This window comes from Trichechus manatus, unplaced genomic scaffold (assembly GCF_000243295.1).
Source record: "Trichechus manatus latirostris isolate Lorelei unplaced genomic scaffold, TriManLat1.0 scaffold00076, whole genome shotgun sequence".
NCBI lineage: Eukaryota > Metazoa > Chordata > Mammalia > Sirenia > Trichechidae > Trichechus > Trichechus manatus.
Window position 1 is genome coordinate 348,419 of NW_004444012.1, and position 12,154 is coordinate 360,572.

At 38.7% G+C, this 12,154-nt stretch overlaps 1 protein-coding gene across 5 annotated transcripts in view; it reads left to right on the top strand.

Moving 5' to 3' along the window:
- SLC12A6 (solute carrier family 12 member 6) overlaps positions 1-12,154 on the top strand; it is a 108,155-nt gene that overhangs the window by 56,788 nt on the left and 39,213 nt on the right. For 3 of the 5 annotated variants that reach the window (XM_023735106.1, XM_023735104.1, XM_004380586.2), the window contains exon 2: positions 8,129-8,173. The exons of the other annotated variants lie outside the window; for them this stretch is intronic. In XM_023735106.1, coding sequence (XP_023590874.1) covers positions 8,129-8,173 — 45 coding nt within the window. The remainder of the gene's footprint in view (positions 1-8,128; positions 8,174-12,154) is intronic. 5 annotated transcript variants of the gene reach the window in all.

Genomic DNA, 12,154 nt, shown 5'->3' on the forward strand with positions numbered 1-12,154 from the left:
CTTGGGCTAATACTTTCCTTGTGTCTTTGGTGTTCTTCATTCTCCTTTACTCCAGGTGGTTGGGACCAATTGATGCATCTTAGATGGCCGCTTGCTAGCTTTTAAGACCCCAGACGCCAGTCACTGAATTATCATTGTTTTTTTGAGTTGGAGTGGTTAATAAAAATGTACTAGTAACGTTGTGGAGTCCCTGGGTGGTGAAAAGGTTAACGTGATTGGCTGCTAACCAAAAGGTTGGCAGTTCGAGTCTACTCAGAGGTGCCTTGTAAGAAAAGCCTGATGATCTACTTCTGAAAATCCAGACATTGAAAACTATGGAGTACAGTTCTACTCTGACACAGGTGAGGTCACCATGAGTTGGAATTGACTTGATGGCAACTGGTTCTTAGTAATGCAATATAGGCAGTACTCAATATTACCACTGTAATTATTTTATCACAAAATCCCAAATCGTATGTTAGTGCATGTTTGGTTCAAACTGTAAGTTTATCAAACTTTTGAAATAAGGCTAGTGAATCAAACTATTAATCACATGGTTGTACAATTTTAAGTTAATACGTATTCAGTCCAACACTCACATCAGTGCCAAGAGGTCAACCACATTACTTTTATATTTTTCTCAGTACTATTGGACTATAAAATTTTTAAAGATTAGAGCTCCAAGGAATATGTCCAGCTAGCTAAAATTCAATTCTTATGATTATTTGTGGCACAGCAGTTTTTATTATCTCCCTTGATTGTTCCATGGTTCATCTCAATTTTCTTAATTGTTAGACCATTAATGGAATACTTGCCATCTGTAATTCTCACATTAATTTTCTGTAGTATAGTATTCTTGTTGTATAATTAGTAAATTAAGGCTTAGAGATATTGAATCATTTTTCCACAGTCACATGATTAGCATATGGTAGCGCTAGGATCTCACCTGAACTTTATCTGCTTCCAAATCCTGTGTTCTCTTTAGGGCTTCAGACTGGTTAGTTCTCGTTCGAACCGCTGCTGAGAATTTACATTTCTAACAAGTTCCCAGGCGATGCTAATGCTGCTGGTTAGGAACCGATTCTGAGAACCACTTGTAGTAGAGCAGTGGTTCTCAAAATTTATTGTACCTAAGAATCAGCTGGGGATCTTGTTAAAGTGTAGATTCTGATTCAGTGTATCTGCAGTGGAAATGCAAATTCTCAGCAGGGGTTTGAGTGGAACAAACTGGTTGGAAGCCTTGTTTATTTCTTCATTGATAACTGTTGCTGTTTTTATTATGCTTACCAGAATTTTGAAATAATGGAAAATTGAACTCTCATTTCAAACTCATGAATACTACAAATGAAGATCACAGTATATTTGCCAAAAAATAATGAGTTAAATGGATTCTTAACGTAGTAACGTTTGATAATTACATGGAGACTTCATATCTAGCAAAAAATTCCATGCCACTGGTTTGCCATTGCACAAAATTCCTACCTGGCCTAGAAAATCTCATTATAAACATTGCACCTTTAGTCAGATTACTTGCTCTTCTCCTAGTCTTCCACAACTCAGTAAATGGCACCTCTGTTCTTCTAATCGCTCTGGAAGAAACTTTGTAGTCATCTTTGACTCCATTCTTTCTCTCCCACCCCATATCTAGTCCATCAGCAAATCTTGTGAATCCTTCCTTTGAAATATACCCAGCAAACATACCCAGCATCTGACCACATCTCAGCACCTCCACTACTTCTGACCTGTTCCAAACTACTGTTATCTTTTCTTGGACGATTGTAATAGCCCTGGTCTCCCTACTTCCTTGCCTGCCCCCTGCAATCTATTCTCCAGACAACAGCTAGAGTAATCATGTTGAAACATAGTTCAGAACCTGCCAGTGGCTTCCTGTCTCATTCAAAGTAAAATCAAAAGCCGTTATGGTGTGGCCTGCAAGGCCCCACATGATCTCTCCTGCCTCCCTGCCACCATCACACACGTTGATCTCTTATGCCACTTTCACCCTTACTTATTCTGCCTGGTGAGCTGGCCTGTATGCTCTTCATCAGACATATCAACGCAACACTCACCTGCTTCAGCATCTTTGCATTGACTGTTCCCTATCCCTGGAATGTTCTTCTGTAGATTTTTGTGTGGCTACATGCGTCACTTCCTTCCAGTGTCTGCTCAGATGTCACCTTATCTGAGAGGCCTTCTTGGGCTAGGTATCTAACCTACATACATACTATCCCTCCACTGATCCTCTGCCTCATTTTTGTTTTATACCCCTTCTCACTCTTGACACATATGTTATTTATTGTTGGTCTCTTCCCCACTAAAATGTAAGCTCCTTGAGGGCAAGGATTTTGTTACTGTATTTCTAGTAGGAGAAAAATGCCTCACGAAGTAAGTGCTCAACAAATATTGAAAAACAAACGAGAGTCTTTCTGCGATTTCTGTAGTAGGCTCTACCCTCGCTTTCCCTCCAGGTCATTCTCCAGCCAGCAGCCTGCAGCTTTTTAAAGCTTAGTCAGCACCTCAAGTTAGTTTAAAACCTTCCAAATGCTTCATATCATATTTAGAGTAAAATTCCCACTCCTTACCATTAGCTGCAAGACTGTCAGATGTTGCTCCTACCTAATTTGCTGACCTCGTTTCTCCTCACTCTCTCAAACACCCTGAACTTATTCCCACCATAGGGCCTTCACACAAGCTACCGCTTTGCCTGGATTAATCTTTTCTGAGATTCTACGGGATTGGCTCCTTTTCATGCAGATCTCATGTGCTACCTCCTCAGAAAAGCCTTCACTGTCCACCAGTTACTCTTTATTTTCTTCATAACACTTACCATAAACTGAAATCATCTTGATCATTAATTTTCTCTTATTATTTGTCTCTGTATATAACAGTGTTACCTGCATGAGAACAGGAACTTTGTCTTTCGTATTGACTGCCCTATCCCTAGCACAGAGAACACTGCTGGGCACTTAGTAGTTACTCAGATATTTAAGTGATTGGATAGTTGAATGAATGAATGAAGTTTTATAATAATCACTTGGTGCTGTTGGTAAAACTACAGAACCCTAGGTACTAACCATGAGAGTGATTCATTAGGGCTAGTATGTGACCCAGAAATGTATAGTTTAGCAAATACCCCAGGTGATTCTTTTGACTAGGCAGATTTAGAAAACACACTTTAATGGGAATAGTGCTAAGTGAATGAATGAGTCACTGAGAGAATAAGAATAATGATCCAGGAGTTATAGTGTGCACCATAGAACACTAATCATGCAGAATTATGAAAAATGAGTTATCTGTTCTGTTACATTTAGGATATGTGGAATATTATGTTCTTCTTTTAGAGATTAGTGAGGCAGTTCATTGGCATATTGGAGTCTGAGAAATTCTACATCATAGACATGTATTTAACATTTAAACAAGTTTGCCATATTTACGTACCAACTCTTCCCCAAACCCTTTTCTCACCAAATGTTTTACCATGCACTTTGGGAAATGCTGTGTTGACTTGTCAGATGAACACTTTCATTATTACTTTGAAAGGAATGAGGTTATGGCTAATAAAGTCTGATCTGGTAGGCGTGGGCAAATGATTTGACATGTCCTGGAAGGTAAAGAGGGAATGGCATGAGCTACTGCTAGAAAAGGCAGGCCCAGGGATATTTCCCAGGCAGTCAGGGAAGAAATGTAAGGGAATTTAGAACACGGTGAATAAAGGTCTAGGATTTTGTAGAAACCCGAAACCAAACCCACTGCCACTGAGTTGATTCCGACTCATAGCGACCCCATAGGGTTTCCAAGGCTGTCAGTCTCTACGGAAGCAGCCTGCCACGTCTGTCTCCCGCAGAGCCACTGGTGGTTTCGAACCGCTGACTTTTCCATTAGCAGTTGATTGCTTTAACCACTGTGCCACCAGGGCTTCTTGGATTTTGTAAAGATGGTACTAAAATTAAAAATTGATGGTTCCCAGGTTTGGAGGGTTTTTGTTTGCTTTTTAAATGTTTTTGTTTGGGGCACAGCCCTGTTCATAAACCACTATCCTGGGGAAGTAAGGAACCAATCTAGATACCACCATTTCTAGCCTGTCCTCATGAGACTTTGCAGACTAGCATTTTTATTCCTACATGACGATACAGTCAATTTTTCAGTGCCGCTGCCGTAGCTTATTCTGTCTGTAATTAGCTGTATACACTAATCACCTACCAGAAAGATGGTTTGGACTAAGCTGTAAATCCCAGCAGAGATTACTTTTTTTTTGGCTGAAGTAGACTAAATAGCTTTTTAAAATTATATTTTTATCATATTAAAAATTCAAATAAGGATCTTTTGACTCTCCGTTATAGGGCAGCCTAGACATATAAAGAACTAATGATTTATAAGTTTATGTTAATAGTAGTGGAATGATTTGGAAAAGGATAGCGAGAAGGGGCATACAGCTTGAAGAATGTAATCAATATCACTGAATTGTACATATAGAAATTGTTGAGACGGTGTATGTTTTGTTATGTATATTTTCACCACAATAAAAAAAGAACTAAAGATTTACTAACTTTTTGTACGCATTACTTTGCATTTCCATCATTCTGTTTAATCACTTTGCCTAAAAAATTGCCTCGCTCTTTTTCACCCATCTATTTAAATTCCATTAATCACTTGGAAATTTTTCCAGATCTTTGGAATAAGTTCGTTGCAATAAATTCACAATCTGTACAAATGAAGATAGTCTTTTCAGATTTTACATTATTTCAGCCTGTTTCCCCACTTAGGTTTCCCAGCAATGTGAGGACCTACCCATATGCGGGGGCAGAATGGAATAAAAGGAAGCGTTAGAGTAACACTGCCTTTGGTTCTCTCTTAGGTCATCTTGGCCTAACTCTGAGTCCAAATGGTTTCTTATGATGGTACTGCTGCTTTGGTTTTTTAAGAAGTCAGAATCTAGAAGATTAGAAATTTGTTAGGTTAAGACTGTAGCTATTTGGTAACTTTTGAAGTATATGTAGATAATATAGCCAATGGCATAACAGGCTAATTGTCCTGATGTTTATATAATTATTTTATAGCATACTTGGTCATACCTACTTCTTAACCTAAAAAATTAGGCAACAGTTTCTGCTATTGGTTGTGTTATTTAATGAAATTACTGATTCTATCTTTAATCAAAATTTAAAATGCTGTACCCTGAGTTGTAGCTGCAAGATAGAGGCTGGCCTTTATTTGCTTCAAATTCTCTACCAAGAATGGTGGATGAAGTGATTACTAAAGAAATGCAGGAAAGGACTGTTGCTATGGGCAAATTAAGGCCAACAAGCTCTTCAGAAAAAGAAACGACTATTTTCAGAGACAGTTTTGCGAATGAGTACCACCCGCAGTCCTTTTTACCTTTTCTCCGTTCTCCAGAGCACGTGGCAGGAGACTAAATAAAATCTGTTGTTCACCGTTTACCCAGGACAAATCAAATACACTGAGCAAGTGCTTGTTTGCAAAGCCGCTGTGTGCTTGGTGTTCTACAGGAGCCTCAATCCGTTTTTCCCCTTGCACTGCCTGTTGTGAAAAGACATGGATATTGTTACTGTTTTTTATTTGAACCATTTCACTGGTATTGTGTCTCAGGCTTCTGACTATAACCTGGTTCTGTTATAGCTTCAGGAGTCATTTGACTTATAAAGGCCATCAAAGAGTAAAAACAATGATATTATTGGCAAATGGTTCCTATGACAGAAAGTAATTTGGTTAAAATAAATGTCATTTTGAATAATATTCAGGACAACTCCCAGTCTTAGGCAAACTTGGGTGTGCCCTGAACAATGACGTGGGCAGGAAAAATGTTAAGAGATTTCAGATCTAGGACAGTAGAAAGGTGCCCAGACATATCTCTGCATAGTCGATTACACAATTTGGCTTACCGACCTAGGAACGCCCTTTAACTTAAACCCAGTTACCACTTGTGATTTTTACAGGCACGTCTAGTTTTATTCTAGTAGGTTCCTGAGCCTGTTTACTCCCCGTTCACCTTTGTTTCAGCTTTTGCAGTATTAGTGAGGCATTGCAGGTTCTTGGAGGTCAGTCTTCAGATTGCCAAGTAAGGATTAAGTAGGGATTACCCTGTGTTCCTTTAATTATAACAAATGAAAGACAAAAATCTAAGTTGAACTTGTAGGGAACTGCACGAAAGACTTATTTCTACTTATCTCAAATATAGGAGGGTGTCCAAAGGAAGAGTCCTGGCTTAACCAGGGAAAGCACAATAATACCTCCTGTGTGGGCAGCTCAGAAGGCAAGAAGGTATCTGTACAGTTCAGAAGGAGTTAATTATTTTTAAGAAGTCATTTATATTTTTCCCCTTAAAACCATATCTATTTTGCCTCAGTTATGAGATATTTTTCTGTTCATATAACACATTCCCTCACAATTCCAGATAACTTTTTTTTTAGATGATTGTATTTTGTTTTAGAACAAGAAAACTAGAATTACAGAGTATTGAGAAACTTGAGGATAGGTTCTGAAGGCATCCAGGCTGTATCTCTAATCTGTCTCATTTGTCAACAGTGTGATGCGTCTTTGGCCACTCACTGACGCAGGTATTAATTTTCTCAACTGCAAATATTAAGGTATTGATTAGAGATTCTCAACTTGGTTCTATCCCAGCACGCCTGAGGAATACAAAGGCATTGCCATTAGTAACAGCAGAGAATCAAAATCTTGAGAAGGGGTGGTGGTATAGTTTTAGGAAGAAATACAAATGATGCTGAAAACCTCACCCCACCTTTTCCTTCAGAATCACTAGAGCAGATCTATTTGATGACTGAGGTTCTTCCAGTTCTAAAATTCTGTGTTTCTTTCTCTTTCTCTTCCTTTCATGCCACTTGCTTCTCTATAATATACGTTCCAATTTGTCCTCTGCATGTAAGATACATACACCCATTTCTCACGTATTGACATGGTTAGGTTCCAAAGACCAGGTCGTTATGTGAAAATTGGCATTATTCGAAAGTGGAGGATGACCACATCAGGTCACAAAACAGAGGATGACTACATCACTACATCACTGCCAGATCACTTGAGAATCGTGGCCCAGCCAAGCTGACGCATAACCTTCACCATCACAGCCAGCATTACTCTTGCCTTGCACCTCAGCGTTCATTACTGCCAGATGTACATCGTTAATGCGCGAACTAGTTGGATAGTAGATTCTTTTACCATTGTTGGAAATGCAAACTGTCAGAGAACCAGATAGTAAGTGAAGAGTTAGGTATATACTAAAATACAGTTATCCAGATACTAAATTTGTAATATAAGTGCTTCTTTTGCAGTGCACTGAATAAGACCTAGTAGTTGATCACGCAACTACCATAATTTCAAAGTCGTATTTAACCTAAAAGGTATACAAGATACCTGCAACGAATATAAGGTATTATGAAAATACCTGATTTTTATTGTCAGTACTTTAACGTGGCTAGTTGCTGCAGCATAATTGGAGATGATACTAAACTTCAATTAGAGGTTACTAAAAATAAAGATGTAAATTTTTTCCTGTTCTAGAGTTATTTTTATTCCCCCGACATATTCTAGGAAGCCAAATGTAATCCTCACTCTCAAAAGATGTAATCTTTGAGGAAAGTGGGGCCCAGGGTCTCTTCCATATTTATCCCTTAATGCTTTTCAAGCCTGTAAAATAAGCAAGTGGTTATTTGTGAAGTGGTGCTTATCAATATCTCTTGCATTAAGAACTTGGCTTATTGCCACAGATTTATTTTATTATGGATTACTAAAGAGCTAGAGATCTACAAAAGCCAACTTAGTCATTTTATCTTAGAGCAAAATCAGAACATAACTGAGAGTCGTAAGTGGTGCTTACGTCCCATTGAGCTGTTACAGCCGTATGTTACCTTGTCGCTAAGAGAAAATGTAACTCTTCTCCTAGGCTCTGAATCATCCTTTTACTTCAGGGAACTAATATTGCTCGGTCAAATCTGTGCGATTATTTTTTATAACAGTTCCTTCTATTTTTTATTATCTCTTTATTGATGTTTCTTAAGGAATTTATTTTAACTTTTTGCTTATTTCCTTGGTTGATTTTTGTTGCTGATTTTTTCAAAATTACTTGTTTTGGTCATTCATTCTTTTCTTTTCTTTCCAACTGTTTGTTTTTCAGACCCGAGTCAGAACTCCATCACAGGGGAACACAGCCAGCTGTTAGGTACAGTATTACTGTGGGGATTGACTCTAACGTTACCTTTTCCTGCTTGTACTAACAGACATGATTCCCTTCTCTAATTGTATTTTCTGTCTCCTCCTTTTCTACTTCCTGCTCAACTTTTTTCCTCCTATTTCTATTCCCAACTGGGTGAGAATTTTTGGAAACTATTTCTTGGAATTGATTGCTAAGACTCAGTGTAGTTAATTTATAAATTTTGCATGGTCTATACTGTGGCGCAGTGGTTAAGAGCTCAGGCTGCTAACCAAAAGGTCTGCAGTTCAAATCCACAAGCCACTCCTTGGAAACCCTATGGGGGCAGTTCTACTCTGTCCTATAGGGTCACAGTGAGTCGGAATCCTCTAGACGGCAACGGGTTTTTTTGGGTATAGTTTAAAAAGGAGCCCTGGTGATGCAGTGGTGAAGTGCTCGGCTGCTAACCTAAAGGTCGGCATTTAAACCCACCAGCCCCTCCACGGGAGAAAGATGTGGCAGTCTGCTTCCATAAAGATTACAGCCTTGGAAACCCTGTGGGGCAGTTCTGCTCTGTCCTGTTGGGTTCCCGTGAGTCAAGATGGACTCAACAGCAGTGGGTTTTTAGGTATAGTTTAAAAAAAAAATCTGTGAGAATTAAAATTTATTTTTTCCAAAATAATTTTGGTAAAAAGATATAATACTCTGTAATATCTTGGACTTTGCAACTTTGCCTTTTTCATTCTTCTCCTTTGTCTTTTGACCACCTTCGTTTTAATTACTAAAAGCACTTCATAAACAGCACAGCCTTCAGGGAGCTATAGAAATTGGTGTTCCAGTTCCTTAACAGTGAAATGAGTTATACACATGAATTAATCTCCCCAGGTATCACCTTTTTAAATTGCAGTAAGCTTTATGACAAGAATTGCACAAGATCTCAGGACTGATGAAATATCAAAATATAAAAATAAAACATGCTGTGGTGAGAATTTTAGATAATACAAAAGGCATATATAAAGAAGGTAAAAGTCCTCTAAAATACCTTCTCTCCCCACCACCCTACCTCCACTCCCCTAGGTACCTGCTGTTTACAGTTTCACGGGACTTCTTCTAGAAACGTTTTATTACAAATTTTCCTGTTATATATGTCTGTCTGTCTTTCTCTTTTATATCAATTGGATTGTATCATACAGACTTTATTCTATACTATGTTGTTGTTAGGTGCCGTCGAGTCGATTCCAACTCATAGCTACCCTACAGGACAGAGGAGAACTGCCCCGAAGGGTTTCTGAGGAGCCGCTGGTGGATTGGAACTGCCGACCTGTTTTGGTTAGCAGCCGAGCTCGTAACCACTGTGCAGCCAGGGCTCCATACTATACTATCAGCTACCTAAAAACCTTTTTTAGGATAATTTGGCCTCGTAGGTGAAAAGCTGGTTCAGCTGCTCTGTCTGCTGAGTTGAATAATAGCACCTTTCAGAACTTTCCTGCTGACTTAGATTCATAACAGCATCTTTTAGACCTTCTGTGTTCTGTGACTTGCTTTTTGTCTCATAACATTTTCTCTTGGACACCTTCACAAAGATCTGCTTCATTCCTTGGTGTGTGGTGGAGTAATATTCCGTTGAATTCCTGTACTGTAATTTTATTTAACCGTTTTCCTCTTCATGAGCTTCTTGGTTATTTCCAGGTATTTTGCTTTACAAAGAACGTCGCAGTGAGCATCTTTATACATATATCCCTGTATTCTCATTGCCAGTATATTTGTAAGATAAATTCCTAACAGTGGGTTCTTTGGTCACAGGGTATGTACGTTTTCAAGAAGATGCATCAACTTAAACCCCCACCGATAAAGAGTATGCAGAAATACTTGGTTCCCAATCATCAAACGTAGATATATCAATCTTAAAAATTTTTTTTTAATATGTGAAAAATGGTATCTCTAGTTTTTATTTGCATCTCTTAATTATGAGTGACATTAAGTACTTTTTAATGTATTAATACCCATTGTGTGTGTGTATGGTTTGCTTTGAGGCTTATTTTATTTGTACATTGGTGAGCTGAATATATTCAAAGCAGCTGTACATAATATAAGCTACCAAAAAGTCCAAAGTAGGGAAAGGTACTTGGTCTGACTTGTTTTCTTATAAAAACTCCAGAGTGTTAGTTGAGAAATCTGGGATGCTCCTTTCTGCTCTTTCGATGCTGAGGAGATAACTTTCTGATCTTTGAGTGAGTCTGCGTGCTGGAATAGTACCTGACACACTGGGCACTCGGTAGATATTTGTTGAACGAGTGGCTTGACATAAACATGCCTCTGCGTGATACAGAGTTAGGAGCACCTCCTTCACTTGGAGCCCAGAGCTGACCACCAGCGTCCTCACCTTGGGGTATTAAGCTGTCACCATTCTCATTTTATACTTTTATATTAGATAGCTTATTTAAACTATTCAGAACTAGTCTTACTTATATTAAAAATTCCATATTTGGATTAGGAACAGTTAGGATCTCATTGAAAGATTTCACCAGACAATGAAAAATACATTTCCTCCCCCCTAAACTATTAAACTACTCCCGTCCCTGATACATATCTGACAGAGAAGTTCATCATCTGACGAGGAACAAGTGTATAATGGATATGACGACGACAACAACCCATTGCCAGCGAGTCGATTCCAACTCATAGCAACCCTATAGGATAGAGTAGAACTGCCCCACAGGGTTTCAAGGCTGTAATCTTTACAGAAGCAGTCTGCCACATCTTTGTCCTGCGGAGCAGGTGGTAGGTTTAATCCGCCAACCTTCGGGTTCGCAGCCGAGCGCTTAACCGTTGCACCACAAGGGCTTCTTCATAATGGATATAGTGAAGTATTTGTCTAATGAAATGGGAGTGTCAGCAGTCGGTTCACTTCCAGTGTTACTAAACTGGATTTTGTTCCCAATTCAGCACCTAAAGTAAAAGATACCAGATGAATTGTTGGCAAAAAAAGTAGTAGTATATGATTGTTAGGGAGGAGTTCTCTTAGTCAGTATTAGCCAAAAATTCTAGAAGTCTTTGCAAAGAGACCATGCCAGACATTAATCTGATCTGACAACCTACAATTACAGTGAACTTTTAACAAAACTGGTAGTTTATCCAGAGCCTTCTGGCCCAGATTCTTAGGTAAGTTCCTCCATTGCTCTCCTAGGTTTATGAGGCCAGAGCCTATCCTCCTCTTTGCTCCTGCTCTGAAGATCTAACATCTTTGCCTCCCGTCCTAAGATTGTCGTTTTACTACAGTCTCAAAATCCTTAAAAGGCTGGTTTATTAAATGTACTTCGAGTTTGTAGAAGAGTGAAAGATGATTTTTGTTACATTTTCTAACTATTTTATACTTCCTCTGAAAAGGCATTGGTAGCTTGAATTAAAATCTTGCCAGCTACCTATGAAAACCTTGAGGATAATTTGTCCTGGTAAAGGTAAAACTGGAGCTCTGGTAATGCAGTGGTTAAACTGGTTTGGTTGCCTTGCTGGCTGAATTAGATTTATAATAGAATTTTTTTAGACCTTCTAAATGTTTTTCCTGTCAACAGGGTGCAGTTATTTCAATGTATACTATTCCCACTGACTCATCAGATCTCTTGTAAAACTCAGGGTCAGGCTGAGGAGAGGTATAAAAGATGAGAGAGTAAAACTACTGTTGTGATAATGAATCAAGCTGTCCGTTGACGATCTACAAGTGTACATATATATAAGTTATAAAAATTTTAGAAAGAAAGCAAACTAGCAAGCCACGGGCCCCTGGAATTTTTACAGTCAAGTTCTACCAAACCTTCAGGGAAAAATAACTCTTGTCTGCTACAATCTCGAGGAATAGAAAAAGAAATAAATGCTCCCCCCTCAGTTTGAGGTCTCCATACCCTTGATACCAAAACCTAACAATGACAATAGGAGAGAACAAACGTATGGGCAGAAGATACTTAGGGAGACAGATATAAAAATCCTGATCAGCAATGACAATAGGAGAGAACA